The sequence below is a fragment of the Talpa europaea genome (genome assembly GCF_964194135.1).
Source record: "Talpa europaea genome assembly, chromosome: 16".
Classification (NCBI taxonomy): Eukaryota; Metazoa; Chordata; class Mammalia; order Eulipotyphla; family Talpidae; genus Talpa; species Talpa europaea.
In genome coordinates this window covers 10397932-10415241 of record NC_140084.1, presented here as the reverse complement: position 1 = coordinate 10415241, position 17310 = coordinate 10397932, and the positions used below count along the sequence as shown (strand labels likewise).

General features: G+C 46.3%; 1 protein-coding gene across 4 annotated transcripts; it reads right to left on the bottom strand.

Moving 5' to 3' along the window:
- Nucleotides 1-5282: 5282 nt before the first annotated feature.
- On the bottom strand, nucleotides 5283-16327 carry ZNF821 (zinc finger protein 821; the record flags this gene model as incomplete). Of its 4 annotated transcripts, none has more annotated exons than XM_084257245.1 (6): nucleotides 5283-5937; nucleotides 6702-6868; nucleotides 8070-8167; nucleotides 8759-8908; nucleotides 11391-11516; nucleotides 16288-16327. In XM_084257245.1, 6 exons carry the CDS (start codon nucleotides 16325-16327, stop codon nucleotides 5283-5285), a joined length of 1236 nt encoding a protein of 411 aa, XP_084113371.1. The 4 variants fall into 4 exon arrangements, with proteins under 4 accessions (XP_084113371.1, XP_084113370.1, XP_084113369.1 ...); XM_084257244.1 differs by having other exon boundaries at nucleotides 8070-8174; nucleotides 8763-8908; XM_084257243.1 differs by having other exon boundaries at nucleotides 8070-8206; nucleotides 8789-8908.
- Nucleotides 16328-17310: the final 983 nt, after the last annotated feature.

Here is a 17310-nt window from a genome sequence, read left to right as displayed (position 1 = left end):
ACCCGGATACAGGCCACGTAGTTTAAATCAGTCACACTCCACTTCCCAGCCTGGTACCATCCACTTAATCCTGGAAAGAGAAAACCTTTTGCACCGGGGCAAGTCGGGCCCTGATCTTTCTGCTGCTGTTCCTCTTCCGTCTCTTGCTGGTGAAACAATACCAGCATCTCCCTTAATACCATGCTGTGCATGTGTAATATATGAATACTTGATTTTGCTGATTTGCTGAGCTGCAGAGGTGTCTTTTGTAAAGTCCGGTCTCCCGAGAAAAGCAGCTCTGCTCTAAACCTTGGTCGGAGCCGTGGCATTCCCCTCACCTTTTCCCTCGGAGTCAGTCTTTTCTTCCAGGCATGAGACTAAGAATAACGTATGGTATGTCCATTCTTCCTCACAGGAGTTTCATAAGTTTGCAAGTGATCTAAGAGTGGTTTTCGGAGAGTGGGAAGCTGTCAGCTTTCTGGGAATGGGCAGGTGAAGGCCAGTCAGTCCCTTGGCAGGAGGAGGTCATTCCCAGAGCTTCGGGCTAGAAAGCAGGACTGCAGACGCTGCCCAGAATGCCCGAGCCGGTCGGGGAGCAGGGGGCCGGGGAGAGGATGGGCGAGGCAGCTAGGCAGCTAGGATCATCATTCCTGCCAAGATCTGTGTGGCTGGAGTTGGGAAGGGGCCTTGGTCCAAGGGCAAGTCTGGGTTGGAGCTGTTACTCGGCCGCCCGAGGGAGCGCCCCGGCAGACTGGGCTGACCCTTCTACACTCGTGGTCCCAGTAGCTCGTCACACCAAGAGCTTTGGTCTGTCCTGCTTTGCCACTGCTGCTGTCTACTCACTGTCCTGCCTGCTGCCCTGTATAGCTCCCTGTCCTTCCATGTCTTTGGCCACATAGATGAAATCCAGGCATCCTGTCCATTCTTACCTGTGCAGGTGTTACTTCATAGCAAAGTTCTTGGGTAGAGAGAGCATGAAATGCTGCTGGACTGGTGAATCCAAAGGGATGTGGCTTCAGTGACTGCGGGGAGCTCTTTGGCTCCAAACAGCTCTCTGTCTTGAGGGAATGTTAGTGGATGATTTGTGTGAATTAACTTCTTTCCCTTGCGGTAACTTATCTCCTGTTTTTTAAAAACAAATGACAGGAACCAGGTTAGGGCCTGTGTCAGCATCCCAGGGAGATTCACTAGCTCCAGTGACGTGGATTCTGGGATCGGGAGAGGGCCTGAAGTTCAGCTGAAATAGCCCCTCAAGTGGGGTGTAGTTTTACTTTTACCAATAGGCATCATAGGAGATGCACAGGGTGGTGGTGTGATTTTAAATCTGCAATAAACAGACCTATTGAAGCGCTGAGTGATCACACTGGAGAGGGAAGGTGGACATGAGTTGCCTGAGGAAGCGCCTGGGCCCATTGGAGTAAAGAGAACCGGAGTCATTGAATTGGCCATGGGAGATTAGGCCACAACCTTGTAAGCAGAGTAAACAGGGCAGAGGCCAAGTTTTAGTGAGGCTTCTTGGCCTCCTAGGGTGAAGTTTACTAGACCGCAGTGAAGCTACAATACTTTCCAGATGGGAAAAAGTGTACACTACAGTTGAAGAGCTAAACCGTGCTAGGTTGGATGTTGACCAGGAATCTATTAGCCCTTTGCTGGGAAGCCTTCACCCTCCAGCTTGCCTGGGCTAGGGCAGGCTTCCCACATTATGCAATAATAAAATAAGCATCTGGGTCTTTGCAGCTGTCAGTTGCTCTTTCAACTCTAGGATCCATCTTTGGGCCAGAAACCTGGTCTGGGCCTGGGATGACGCTGGCCCTTGAGATGCTAGAGCCGACTGCACTCTCTCCTTACTGCAGACTATGCACAGTGCCTGGGACGGAAGGAGAGCTGGTGCCGTTCGCCCCGCTGAGCCTCCCCAGCAGAACAGTAGTAATAAATGCACTTTTCACACTAAAGGTTTCTTAGTAGTTCTTCTGTTAAGCCTAGATCTCCCCCCAGTAGGTTGCAAATTCAAAGTCTGCGTGATCCCAAAGCCACTCTACTGCAAGTGCCCGGCAGTGAAGATGGCCTCGAGTTGGGTTCCTGTCAGCGGTGTGTGGCAGCAGCCCTTGTGCCTTTACCTATTGTCAAACTCGCATTTATTTCTGTCTTTGACTGTCACGGGGACTGAGGCTCTTCAGAGAGAGAGAGAAAGCTGATGACAGTGGTTTTACACCCACTCCCTGGACAGGGAGTTTGCACGAAGTTGTGAGCTGTGAGTGGTTAGTGCATCGCTGGTATAGCTGAAGGCAGGGTTCAGCCCTCATTCACTTGATACTCACATTTGAGAGAGTCGATTGTGTTCGCGAAGAAGAGACTGACAGTACACGTGGCAAACTTGAAGTATTACAATACGGCTGTCCCCTGCAACCTTCCTAGTCACACACAGGATCCCTGTAGCCAAAACAGTGTATGTTCCAGCTGCGGAGAGCAGACTGCTCTCAGCTTGCACAGCACCTTAGGGGAGGGAAGAATATATGGATAGGGAATGGGGTGGAGAAAGGAGGACGGGAATGTCGTCATCCAGGTGGCTTTAGGGTCCTGAAGCGTGAGAAGGATGGCACTGGGGGGGTCTGGATGGATCTGATTTGTGTAGGATTCCCTGTAGATAAATTACTGATCCCCCAATTACTATCCCCAGTATGTAATGGCTGAATTAATATGTAATCAACTGCATTGTATCTAAAGCCTTAGAACTAGTCAGGTGCTCCCCCCACCCAATACCATTTCTTACCCTCTAATCCTACCTGATCTTTAACAAAGCATTAATAATTCTAAGGATAATCTCTATTTTGTTGTGCTTTTTTGTAACTGTTTTAAATAAATCAATTTGTACTGTATATTTGTACTTTTGTGAGATCCTTTTTGCTGTTTTACCATTTTAAGTCTCTGTACTTGGCTACACACAGATTGTATTTTTATTGTTAATGCTCTTCTTATGGATACCTGCATTTAACTTGTGGACTATGTAAACACAATATATATCAATATCTATATATCTATATATCTATCTATATAAACTACTAGCTTTTCTTTTTTGGTGTTTGCGCCTTCTTCCTATCCGAGCCTTAGAGGGTCGCCATTGGGTGGGCAACAGGAGCCGTCTGTGGGACAGCTTGTAATGGAAAGCAAACGGTGCCCCCCTTGCTGTGGTGGGCTGGGGCGGACCGTGTGGGCTAGTCCTAAAGCAGGGTCTGCACGTTCTTTTGGTGTGTATTTCAGAGACCCCAGAAGCCTACCTGTAGACTGAGATACTAGCACCATCTATCACAAAGTCCTGTAGATGCCTTCACTGCTGGCCTTTTTTCCAGTTACTTCCTTTCCTCAGGAATACTGACAAATTACAGGAATAGGTCCGCTGCAATCACTGCTGCTTCTAGCTTAGAGAGCCTGAAACACATAAATGTACTGAGCACTTGTTATGTGCCACAAACTATCCTAAGTGCATTATATACGTTAACGATCATTTGTTGCTAGTATTGTTTTCCCTCTAGTGGGTGGGGAAACCAGGACAGGTTATGTAACTTGCCCAAGTTACACAGCTATGGAATGGCAGTGCAGAATTTTTAAATCCAGGCCTGCAATTCCTAAATTTTATATTAACTGTTTGTTGTGAAAATTAAATGGGATGGTCCATGAAGTAATTAGAATAATCTTTGACACAATGTGTTCAGCCATTCTGAAACATCCCGAGTAGGACTCTGGCATGGAACTCTGAGAAAGGCATTTCACTCAATTAAGTACTTTCTTTTATTTATTTATTTATTTATTTATTTATTTAGTGGGACCCTCGCCAGCAGCCGGGGATCGAACCGGCGCTGCAGAGGCTGCGGGCAGCCTCGCAACCCAGCGCTCAACTGCTGCGCCACCAGGGGAGGCCCATAAGTACTTTCTTTCATATGTCCAGTACTTTGTTAATAAGCCATTAATTTTCTTTGTATTTTTCAGAGCAGAAATATTTCACCATGTCTGGTAGGAATTAACCCGAGTCTAGTGGGGGCCAGTTAACAACACTAAATAGCCTTGAACCTATGGAGGTCAGAGAGGAGTCCGCGTTTCCTTGTTATGCTATTGGAAGAGGTCCACATTCCTGGCATAGTTATTTTTCTGGCTATCATTTAACTAGGGCATTTCCTTCTGGACCTCAAGATCTATAATTATCTAAACTATACACAACCTTTGGTGCAAGCTAAGGAAAGTTCCGTGCTTGTTCTGTACCATTACAGAAACTTTTTAGAAATGACCTCAGTTCCGTCTCTGCCACGGTCTGGCAGCCGTCCACACTGCCAGGAGGCAGCCGTCCACACTGCCAGGAGTCTTGCTGCTCCAGCCGTGGCCGCTACTGAGCTCTCCTGTCACCTGGACTCTAGATTTTGCTCAGTGAGTTCTGTTATCCTACCTTGGCTCTAGGGAATAAAGAAAAAGATGGATTTACCTCCTCTCTTCAACACGAGTTCCCTGGTACACGGGCCTTAATATTGCGGCTATTTTTACGAAGATATTCTTAGCTGCTGCCGACTGCTGTCTGGGATAGATTTTTTTAAAGTTTGACAAACTGAATTCTGCTGGGAAGAGCAGCCGGTGCTTACTCTAAATACAGCATCCTCTTTAGAAAAAATGTCAGTCATGAGGAAAGGCATCTACTTCTGAGTTTGGAAAAAGTAGCTAGACTTAAACAGGCCCTGGGGCCATAGTATCTTCACTATGGTTTTGGGCATGGGACCTCACACAGTCAGCATCAGTTCTCTCTTTAATGTCAGTTATTCATCATGAGCCTGTGGAGGCCCAAACAAGAGCTCTCTGCGGGGACAGTCTAAGTTGAGGAGCACCCTACATCACAAAGACAATCTGCCGGAAGCCACGGCTTGAGTACTTCCACCCAAGGCGTCTCTTACATCACTTCATTTGCTAACATGACACGGAGAGAAAATCAGGAAAGGGCCAGTAAAGATAAAATTAATTTATTTGCCCTTACAACTTCGTGGGCCGCACTGGGGCTCCACGGTCCTGTGAGCATGCCCTCAGCAGCGGGCTGGGGAGTCCAGGTCCCTGGAGCGCCGGCTCCCTTGTCCAGAGCCACTGCGAGCTGGGTCCCTCCTGACCCCATCATCCTGCTCCCACATGCAAGGAGTACACAGGTCCACCGGCACCGGACCCATGCCTGCCTCGGGCACTGAGGCCAGGGCCCGGTGGGTGGTTGTGGCTCTGTCTGATCCCTGTGGGCTTGGGTGGGTGGGTGAGTGGCAGGGCAGGCAGGAGGGTGTGGTTCAATGCAGAGAGCTGTTGTTCTGCTCTTCAAAGGCCATCTTGCCCAGGAGCTGGCTGTCTAATTCTACCCCACTCACAGGCAGCTGGAAGAAGTTCATTTCGGCTGCCAAGGCTGCCATGGCAGAAGGGTCCTGGCCAAACTGAGCTCTTAACATCATGTCCATTTTCTCCAGCCTCCTCTTGAGCCGCTTGGCCTCCCGCTCCCGGATGAGCCGGGCCTGCCGCTTCTCTGGGGTTTCATTAGCACGTTTCAGCCTCATGGCTTCCCGATCCCGCTGCAACCTGCGTGCTCGCTGCTCATCTGTCTCCTGCATGCGCTGCAGGCGCTTGGCCTCGCGGTCCCTCATGCGCCTCACCTCCCGCTCCTCGGGGGTCTCATTGTCCCGCCGGCTTTTCTTGGCCGTGCGCTCCCGTTCTAGTCGCTGCAGCCGTACTTCCAAAGGTTCATTCTGTCGACGTAGTGCCCACTTGCGTACACTGGGGGTCTGGGCTTCCAGCAACTTACGGTAGGCAGCACAGTTGTTGCACACGAGCAGAATCCCAGCAGGGTACACTGGAGGACTAAAGGCAATGTCCTTCCCCTCAGCACTGGAGGGACCCTCACTGTGAGCTGGGGGCAGAGATTCCAAATTAAGTACTTCAGGAAGTTTCTCGCTGGAAAGCAAAAGTTTTGAACGATTAGTGTCTCCTGGCAAGGCTCAGATATCCAGCCCTGACTTGCTAGTCCTACCAGGTCATTTGCTCCAAGCCCTTAGAGTGAGTGTGAGGGTGTGGGAGACCTCTTCTGCCTCTCCAGCCCTCATCTTCTTCGTGCAAGGGTGTCCACCTGGATCTAGACTTAAAGCGCATCTGGATCTAGATGCTGAGCTGGCTGCACAGCCAGTCACCACAACCCAGACAGAATCAGACAAGACGTTTTCAGAGGCGCCAGAGGGAAGGTGTCTGCAGGAGCTTGCGGGGAAGTCCTGCCAGGCAAGAAGGCAGTCCTCCTTGAGGTAGAGCCTCCTGTTCCTCTGGCTGACTCTGCCTGGCACATGAGGCAAATGGGACTAGGGCATTCACGACATTCACACAGTTCCAGTCTTCCCGGAGCACAATGGAGACTGTCTTCTGATCAGGGTCCTCTTAGCACCCTCTAACTTCTTTCTCCATGCTTTATTCTGAATGTCCTTGGACTTCCCCACATCTTTCCCAAGTGAAAATATTTCTCTGATAGGGAAAGGAATGCGAATGTATCTCCCTTTGGGGATATGTCCAGGGACAGGCACATTTCTTAGCGCATCATTACTTGTGGTTCCCCAAAGTCAAGAGCTGGTGACCTCTGCACTAACTCTTTCTAGCCTTTGCTTCTGCTTTGAAAGCAGAACCCACGCCCAGCCGTTTGTTTTTTGCACAAGAGGGTTAGGTGACCGACTAACCTGTTAAACGTGGCATGGCTGGTGAAACGGGCTCCGCACACAGCACAGTTAGAACGCTGGTCCTCTGAGTGGATTAGGAGGTGACGCCCCAATGACCCCGGGGAGCTAAGAGCCCGGCCGCAGACAGGACACATGTAGCTCTTGGCACTCACCACTGCTGCAGTGTGCTGTAAAACAGAGCCTTGATCTGTCCACTCATGCTACTCCAGAGCAATCTGTACCCACTTAGAAAGTACTTTCTAGAAAACATCCTCTTTTTCTTATTCTCAGAACAAGAGACTTGCAATTACTCCTCTGTTTGACAGCTAGAAAAGTAAGAGTCTCTTGACCAGGCCATTCCAACCCTTGCTCAGATTTCATCAGTTTGAGTTCTGACTACATTCTTGGGCACGTGGCTGACTTGAGCAACAGTGGGGAGCTGGAGCCAGAGCCTGAGAAGAATTCATGCTAGGAATCATTTCTGTCTGCCTGCCTCATGCTGTGTGGGTACTAATGCATGTTAAGGAAGCAACGTAGCTCAAGTCTAAAGCTGGCTGAGGAGACTGGAATCCAAATGGTATTTAAGTATCCTGCCTTTCCTTCCATCTTTTGCAAATGATCTTCCAAATAAATAGGTTTCATGAACCACCCATCTGTATGATAAAATTCAGGCTGCCAGGTATGCCGATACCTTTGCAACAAAGATCACAAAGCATAGGTGCTCTACAACTGGATCCATCAGGGGAAAAACCCTTTGAAAGTGTCTTATTCTGATCCCCCTGTTAATATTATCTTTCCCCAGCATTTAGCAAACATTTATATTAGCTTATTTTTTCTACTTTAAAACAAAGCCCTCAGGCCTCCCCGGTGGTGCAGCGGTTGAGCGCTGGGTTGTGAAGTTGCCCACAGCCTCTGCAGCACTGGTTTGATCCCCGGCCGCCGGGCGAGGGTCCCGCATGGCGCGCAGACCTCTTCTGCTGCCCACTGCTCCCCTCAGCAATGTACTTCAGTCCTTCTGCCTGCTCTGCTCCCCGCTCTGGCTCTGGTGAATTCTCTCACCCTCCTGCGCTTCTGACTGTACCCAGTGCTTGTATAAATAAATAAATCTTAAAAAAAAAATAAAACAAAGCCTTCGTTATTAATAGATGTTAGTTTCTATTTCACTATTTACATTATGCATTACATAATTTGGGGAAAAAAATGATGCTTCGTTTTCATTGTGTCTGGGGACCCAGAACATATTTACCCAACATATCCTACTTATTCTTTAAAATGTTCTGAGGCTTGGAGTGGAATCTTCATAGGAGCAACAGCCGACGCTTCCTTTGGAAGCAAGAGACAAAGGCCAGAGCCGGCACGTGTTCCGGAACACCCAGCTCCCAGCCCTACCTGGTACACGTGAGCGATCAGCTGCTCCCGACTCCCGCAGTCGAGCTGGCAGAGCGGACACTGGCAGAGTCCAAGCAAGGGGTCAGAATTCAAATTCTCTGTGACCTGCAATTCACCAGGGAGGCAGTTCATTAAGACTGTACAGCAGCCTCTTTCTACCGCTCACAAGGGCAGCCCGGTAAGAGGGTGCACCTGATGTTGCCTTGGTCCTAGGTTCCTGGAGACTGACGGAAAGCTAGAGGAGGGGTTCCCTTATGACCTCCCACCACAAGGCAGGGATCACCCCAAGGAGCACCTCTGCTTCTTTCCTTAGGTAAACTCTGTGGAGGGAGCATAAGCTGCCCTCCTGCCACGCTTCCTGCAGATGTACTCAGGAAACTACTCAGAAGGTAGCACCTCATGTCACACTGATTAGATGTGCAGGTGCGCTCAGAGGACAGCTCAGGAAGCCAGTGAGCGCTTTTGCAAAGGTGGATATTCTGTCTGGAAGGAGGTGGGAGCAGCAGGAAGGAAAGCTGTGCTTGCATGTGGTGATGTGTGGGAAGGAGAGCTGCATGTGAGAGCTGGCTAGCTGGGGCTGTGCAGCCAGAGAGGTGTCCCAGGAAGGCCCAGATGATGCATATGCAGAGGTGGGCATCACAGCAGAGTAGAGGTGAACAGGGTTCCCAGGCCCAGGAGCCATTTGTCACTTGCCTCATGCTCTACCACTTCGTTCCCACCAACAGGCTGCTCTGCATTTTCTAACTCTTTTTCCACTTTGATCACCCCTCCATCTTCCTCTGATGTGTGGGAAGAGACTTCATCTTGTGTGGTCTCCTCTTCATCAGCCTCACTGTCACCTGGAATACACAAATTGGTCACTTGTTCTGATTTTTGCATACATGCATCTTGAGATGCTTTCCACCCTAGAGTTTGCAGCTGTAATGGAAACATTTTCAGATCTTTCATAATATAGTTTGTATCAGTGCTTCGCTGGGCACAAATCATGTTAAGTTGAAGCCAGCTACAGCTTTGCTTATAATGCACATATACACTAAAGAGAAAACTGAGACAAAACTGCACTGGTTATTGACTCCTGTACATTATTGCAAAAATAATCCTTCATAAGCATTTTCCAAATATCTCACACTTGAAATGACACCTCCCACACACCTCATACCGTGCACATCCCCATGGCACACCGCCTCTGACTTACCGACACTTCTTACTGATTGCATTACCTTACTTGCTTTTCTCCATAACCCACTACCCAATTTCTCCATGGCATCACAAATACTACTCTGAGTCCTACTAATCTGTTCTTTCTCAACAAGCCCAAGACACACGTAGAGACTAACACCAAGATTTTCTTTCCTCTTTTTAACAAATAAGTTATTTAAAAATTATGTCACTTTATAGGGAAAGGGCTCAAGTTCCCTGGAAAAATCAGCTGCACAGCCACTGATCTCAGGCAGTTTGCAGTGATATTTGACTTGCTGTGCTTCTACTCTGCTAGTAACTCAACATTTTAGATTAATTTCACTGTTTCTGTTGGTTCTTCGCATCCTCTGATAACTGAGTATATATTATGTGAAGCAGTCCATTCTTGACTTTAGAACAAAATATAATTTCTTGTGACAAAGCTAAGGCCTGAGTTTGTGTCAGGATGGGTGCAGGATGTGGCTGCGGGGCGTTCCATGGACAGGGGATCTGCAAGGTCTGTGTAAACTCATTTTTTCCTCTACTACTTAATAGGAAAAAAATGATTTAAAAAAAAAAAAACACGATAACAAAGGTAGCTCTTTGTGAAAGAAAAAAAGATGCCAATACTTTGAAGATCACGAGAGGAGACTGTCAGACTCCAGCCCCAGCTGGGCCCCACTACCCAGACTGGGGACCTGAACGCAGGAAACATATGGGTAGTCTCATGTCACCCACCTCAGCAATGAGGGGCTGGAGCAGATAGGACCAGGCCAGGTCTCCTCATCGGCTTACTGGGGATCTTTGTAGACTTAGCCCAAGATAATACTGTATCAGATACATTTTTGTGATTTATCAAAACTCAAAATATATCTCACTATCACAAGTTTTTTTTTTTTAATGCTAACATTTAATTTAATTTTTTTTCTAAAGACTGTTATTTATTTATACATACAAGAGCTGAGGTACAGGCCAGAGGTGCGGGGGGCGGGGGTAAGAGGATTCACCAGAGACAGACAAGAGTAGGAAACAGAATAGGCGGATTGACCGAAATACACGGCTGAGGGGAACAGCAGGCAAGACAGGAGAGGTCTGCTGCGCCATGTTAGGTTAGCTCCCTGGCCGGCTGGGGTTCGAACTTGTGTTATACTTCAGTGGCTGCGGATAGCTTCATAGTGCTGCGACTTAACCCCTTGCGCCACCAGGGAGACCCCCATCACAAGTATTTTTTATAAATAAGTATGCCACCTGGAAGAATGATGAATCTTTTCTAGAATGGAGATCTATTAGACTTTTTATTTGCCGCCATTCCTACCTGTTACTCAAAGTGGTGGTGCCCACAGATTTCCTAGAAATGTTTGGGTGCATTTTTCTGTACCTGAGCAATTAGTTGCTAAATTTATTTTTTGTTGCTAAATTATTAGTTTGAGTGGAAACTTCAGTTCCTAGAAGGTTATGGAATTCTCTTTGTTTTTCCTCAACCTCAAATGTGGAGAAAAATCAGAAATGTCACTCTGAAGTGACAGTAATAATAACCAACCAGCAGGTGGATGAGATTAGTAAAGATGTGGGGCCTATATTAGGAAATAATCCATCTCAAAATGTATTTGTTCAGGCAGGCCATGGAACAGACAGTCATGATGCTTAGCCATTTACCAGACAATGTCTTATCAATCTCTTAACCACAGGGATCTACTTAGGACTTGGTGTGGGAAGACCTCAATCTTAGCATTTTATATGCTGTATAATCTCATTTGTAAGCAAATCCTCTCATGTAACAATAACATTGTGTCCTCAAGCAAGAATGTCAGTAATGTTACTCTTACATTATATTAATTAAGGATAAACAGAACGTAGGAGATAGGGATTTTTTTTTTCCTTTGACCTAACACAGGGGCTGCTTTATTCAATTTATTCCCTATCTGTGTAGGCCACTGCACCAAGTATTGCAGTCCAGGAGTTAGAAAAACATGCCAAACTTGTCCCCTTTCCAGAGAAAGCAGAGCTTAGGGAACACTGAGGATCCGCAAGTCTCCTTCTTCATGTCTTCCTCCCAACCCCATGCACAATCCCCAGAGCACACACACTCTGATAATGCTTCTCCCATTGCCCTGAGTCATTACCAGAAGGTGCAGAACTCACTGCTACTGGAGTCCTGATCTCTTAGTTGCTGGATAGCTTGTCGCTGACTGCCAAGGTCTCCAGGAAAATCAGTTTTCATCATCGCCTGGCGGGCTTGCTCTTCTAGCCCAGCAAATACTTGATCCCCTGGTGGTTACAAGGAAAAATAGTCAGGCCATCAGCTGGGCAGCATATCCCCCAGACAAGCTGGTTGGAAAATCACACCATTCAAAGGTAGGGGACAGGCAGATGCCCTGGGGTGGGGTCATTCATCTCCAAGTCACTTGCTGCCTCCAACAGCTACTGGTCTTGCTTCTCTTACTGGGCAGTAAGCCAGATGCTGCAGAAAGCATCACTTGCTTCTTTTAAATCTTTCTAATCTTTACTCCTTATCTTTTACTCCTTTCAAAAGGTAAACATTGCTACTTCACAAATTAAACCTTAGATTCTCAACTCCATTTATAACTTTCCATCAGGATTGGGGAGACAAAGGCAAAGTGATGGGAAGAAGATAGGGCAGGAAACAATCCAGGCACAATCTCTGAATCCTTTAATCTTTTCTTAAGATTTTATTTTGGGGGCCTCCCCGGTGGCGCAGCGGTTGAGCGCTGGGTTGCGAAGCTGCCCGCGGCCTCTGTGGAGCCGGTTCGATCCCCGGCTGCTCCCCGGCCACCGGAGGAGGGTCCCACATGGCGCGCAGACCTCTCCTGCCGCCCGCTGCTCCCCTCAGCAGTGTATTTCATCAGTCTGCCTGTTCTATTCCCCGCTCTGTCTCTGGTGAATTCTCTCACCCTCCCGCGCTTCTGACTGTACCCAGTGCTTGTATAAATAAACAAACAAATAAATAAATAATACATGCCTCTTAAAAAAACAAAACAAAACAAAAAAAAGATTTTATTTTGATATATTACAAACTCTGAATCTTAGTGTACTATCATTATGGGCCTGACTCAACATCTATCTCTGACCGTAAGCAAATACTTCAAATAAATGATGTCCTTCATCCGCTCTGTTTCTAAAACATGCCTGGAAGTTATTTCTTGACTCTAATACCTATTAGAATTTGCCATAAGTAAGTCAACAACTGGTTAAATAAGGGATTAAAAAGAGAACAGATAGTATATGAACTCATTTTTGCTGAGGAACAAAAATGCCAAACATGCCAACTATTTTGCAACAAATAGCATTTCACCTTAGTGAACTGGTCCAATGTGGGGTTTTGTTTTGTATTTTGTTTTTGATATGGAGTGTCCAAAAGCCCTGGCTATGTCCTGATTATGTATTCTGACAAATGCTCTCTGGGACCTGCATGGTTACTCGAGAGTTAACATTTAAATGGTCTTTTATTTCCAAGAGGCCAGGCATAAGGAGAAAAGAGAATTAGGTTTCTCGAGGTTTCCATTATCTCAGTCAGACTGGAAACTGCAGTCCCCATTCTCCAGCCACCAAGAGAGAATAATAAAAAGCCCTAGTGAAATGTTTCACAATAGACTAGGTGCTTTCTTACTCAAGAGAGAAAGAAAACTAAACAGGTTCAGGTTCCAAGACAGGATACAATGATGTAGGAAGAACAACTGCTCAGTTGACCCAAAGTACTAGTTCTTAGGGTAATGAAAGAGTTATGTGAAGCAGACTTAGTATCATTCACCGAGGCTTCATTTAGCTAACAGTCATTGAGCACCTACCATAGGCTAAGTGCTCCACACTAATAATAGTTACTATTTAGCACTTCTTACTTCCAGGCTCTATGTTAATGCTTTATAGCTGTAACCTCTCTGCAAAACTCTGGTAGGTATTACTACTCCTATCTCAGGAGAAAACTAAGGTCTAAGGTAGAACTAAGTATTCAAATCTAGGTCTGTCCTACTCTGATACCCATATATTTTTTAAAAGATTTATTTTTATTTATTTATGCATATAAGAACTGGGTTGTAGGCCAGAGGTGTGGGGTGGGTGTGGGGTGTGTGAGAGGCTTCACCAGAGACAGAGTGGGGAGCAGAACAGGCAGATCTACTGAAACACACTGTTAAGGGGCGCAGCGGGCAGGACAGGAGAGGTCTGCTGCACCATGTGGGTCAGCTCCCTGGCCGAGGATCAAACTCAGACTGAAATTACCTATATTTACTTGCCATTATTGCCATGGCCAATGAGAAGACAACCTTTCAAGACAACGCATGTTCGGGCCTCCCCAGTGGCACAGCAGTTGAGCGCTGGGTTGTGAAGCTGCCTGAAGCCTCTGTGGCGCCGGTTCGATCCCCGGCTGCTCCCCGGCCACCGGAGGAGGGTGCCGCATGGCGCGCAGACCTCTCCTGGCGCCCACTGCTCCCCTCAGCAGTGTACTTCAGTCCTTCTGCCTGCTCTGCTCCCCGCTCTGGCTCTGGTGAATTCTCTCACCCTCCCGCACTTCTGACTGTACCCAGTGCTTGTATAAATAAATAAATAAATCTTTAAGGAAAAAAAAAAAAGACAACGCAGAATCAGTAGTACAATAAGCTATATAGTGCCTAGCATACAGTATGTTTTTAATAAATTTTAGTTCTCTTATTTTAACTCCTTGACTAATCTATCCGTTCTAGTAGCAAATAAATAGAAGATCCTCAGAGACCAGCACCTCTCAGTGTCTTTTCTTCTCTGGTCAGGCTCAGCCCATCACCTGAGCAGCGTGCATGGCTCCCAGTTTGAACACATCACTGAAAACAGCCCGTCCCTGGGGCCTGCTTCTTGGCAAAGCTGAACATTTCTGTTCACCACCCAGAGCCTGCAAAGTCCCACCCACTCCATCACAGTACAAAGCCCACTAGCTTGACTCTGGGAACTACTTTTCTGCAGCTATGGATGTGTGGTTCCCTCTCCTGCATGGCTGGCTTATCCATCTGTTTTCTGGCTCCAACACCAACCCATCCTGGGTTTGACTCTGGTGGAGGAGATGCAGCTGATGGAGGCATGCCAGGCGGATGCAGGCACAGGGCATGCCGGCCTACACTGGCTCCCCTGGCCTTACCACAATCATGCCATCATCCCCACCAGCTACCTTCCTCAAGTCTAACCAGACTCTCTTGGCTTTTACAGGTAACTTTTACAGGTGAATGCCCATTTTCTATTACTTTTCCTTTTGGGGTCTGTGTCTTTTATCAATATTCATCTTCAACCAGTAGGAGAAGACAATCCGCCTAAGCCTCTGTTGGAGTACCTATGTCAGAGAGACTATTTTTCTTACTAATCCTTACATTCAAGCCCACTAAATTTTACTGTTTTAGCAGCAATTTCTAAATCTTTTCTAAGTCACTCACCTTCAGATTAAGCATTCTTCCATATCCACGTATTCCAGAATATACTCCTAGAAGCAGCTACCTTTTCAATAAATTTTAGTCTAATTTTTTAGTCTAAATTTTAGTCTAGATTTTTTCCTTAAAAAAAAAATCTTTAATGTTGTACTACTGAGTTCTCTTCAAATGTTGTACTTTATTCAGTCAGTTTCCACAACAGGCAACTATTTGTCTCTTTTATAAGCATTTTGAAGAGGATGCTTACTCCCCCAATTCATAGAAAATTATCTGGTTATCTCAAATCTGCACAGATATATTCATGTTATTTTATTTTATTTTTAAAGATTGTTTATGCATACAAGAACTGGGGTACAGGCCAGAGGTGCAGGGGTGAGAGGATTCACCAGCGACACAGTGGGGAACAGAACAGGCAGAATGACTGAAATACACTGCTGAGGGGACCAGTGGGCAAGTCAGGAGAGATCTGCTATGCCATGTGGGTTGCTTCCTGGCTGGCTGGGGGATTGCACTCGTGCTGCAGAGGCTGCGGACAATTTATAGGTTGTGTCTTAACCCCTTGTACCACCAGGGAGGCCCTAATGTTATTTTAATAAGGCACTTTTAAATATTATTTTATGAGTAGTGCTAAAAGTAGTGAGGGATAGACAGGAAACCTATACCCATGTAAGTTTACGGTCTGATTACTGAGGTAAAACATGTATATGAGACCACTGAGAAGCAATGTGAGGTGACAGCACACCCCTGGCCTCCTGCTTCCAGTCTGTCTCATGTGAGCCATCCCACATGATGCTCTGCAGTCTCCAAACACTGCAATCTAAATGTCACTCCACTTCCCCTTCTTAAAAACCTTCAGGAGCTCCTTACAGTCTACAGAATGAAGTTGGAACTTGGTTTGGCATTCAGACCTCTACAGTGTAGGGATGAAAACCTCCACCCTCATAGCCTGTGACTCTGGACAAATGAAACTTCTACTTCCTCACCTTCTGAATTTATCACTTGCATTCCTTCTTGTGATCTTTGCTTATATTATTTTCCCTGCCTGATTTTACCTCTCCCTTCTTCTTTTTTTTAAACAATGTTTAACAACCTGTTTTCCACGGCTCGATTCAAGTTCATGGCCTAGGGCCTCTTCCATCAAGTATTCCCTTACTACCTTAGTTCATGGAGCTCTGACCCCCCTCCTTTCAGCTTCTGTAGAACACAAAGTGTGCAGCATTCCTGTTTGGCACTTAGCATATGCTATCTTGTATTTGTATATATGGTGGTTATTAGATATGAATATGCAATTGGTAGTTACAAAAAATTATTATATCTCTGTGGTTATGTTGTAGTCATACACCCCCCCACACGCACATCCTTATACTGCTTTATAGCTCTGACATCTAGTACAAAGTTTGTACAGAGTGGGTATCCGGTAAATGTTTGTTAATGTAAATACTGAGGCTGAATCAATTCCTAGCATAAGTTTCTAACACCTGAAGCAGCCAGACACATTTTAAATCCATCATGTTCCACACCTTTAACCCTTGTTTTCTTTGCAACCACTGTGAACCTCTCACTTTGATTCAGATTATTCTTCCATTCCAACCCTCAGTGTTCCCAAGTTCTAGAAGACTGAGCACAGTACTCACAGTGAACTTTATTTGGATTTGTCTGTTTCCGACGGGACATGTTTCCCTGATCCTACAGTTCTGGCCTTTCCCAGTTTCACGACTGGATACGTTATTGCCTCCTTGCAAGGTGCTGACCTGTAATAAAAAGGATATCCTTAGCACATGTCATTTTACCCAGAAGTTACATAAAATTCAAAACTTAAAAAAACAGTTATTGAGCAAACAACATTTATAACAAATAATGAAAGAAAAAAAAATCTCTAGTACATCAAGGTCCCAAGAAATTTAAGAGGGGACTCCTTCAGAGGATTCGGAGAATTCCACTCTAAATCCATCTGTGGAATCCACAATACTATTAAGTGATCATGATTAAGGACACAGAATAGAAAAGGAAGCAAAGAATCCAGGCAGCCAGCATCAGTAGCACAGTGGGTTCAAAGGGATAACCCACAGGAATTGCAAAGAGGAAGCTAAAGAGGGTGGCAGTTAGCCATCCTGGAAGTTAGCCCCTGCCATCTGCACCAATGGAAGCCTCCAGACATTTTCTCAAGAATTTATTTCGCCTAGCAGTGACAAAGGCATCAGATGCCTGTGAGACAGGAAATGTCTCAAAACTCTTAGTCCTCTATAAATAAAGACATTATGGGAACTAGATAGAGTATCTAGTGATGCGGGCACAGCGCTGGGCACTGTGGATGACGGGTACTAGAGCACACCAGACTTCTAACGTTGAGGATGGGCTACACCAGAAGATCCAGATGCTATCAACACGGCCAAGTACTACTTCAATACCCCAATGGGAAACATCAAACTGGCCCTGTTCACCTGCTCTGGCGCAGCGGTCAAAGTTAGTAACTTTAGTGCCTCTTCTCAACCCAGCCTCTACATAGCAAAGAAATCAGTGGGAACAACAACAACAACAAAAAAGGTCCCTCAACAAGAAATGCTGCAGAGATATGTACCTGCTTCCATGAAGCAGGAGGGAACAGATACTTAAGCCTGGAGGTTCCTGGTTAGTTATAACTTTCCCAGCAGTAAGTG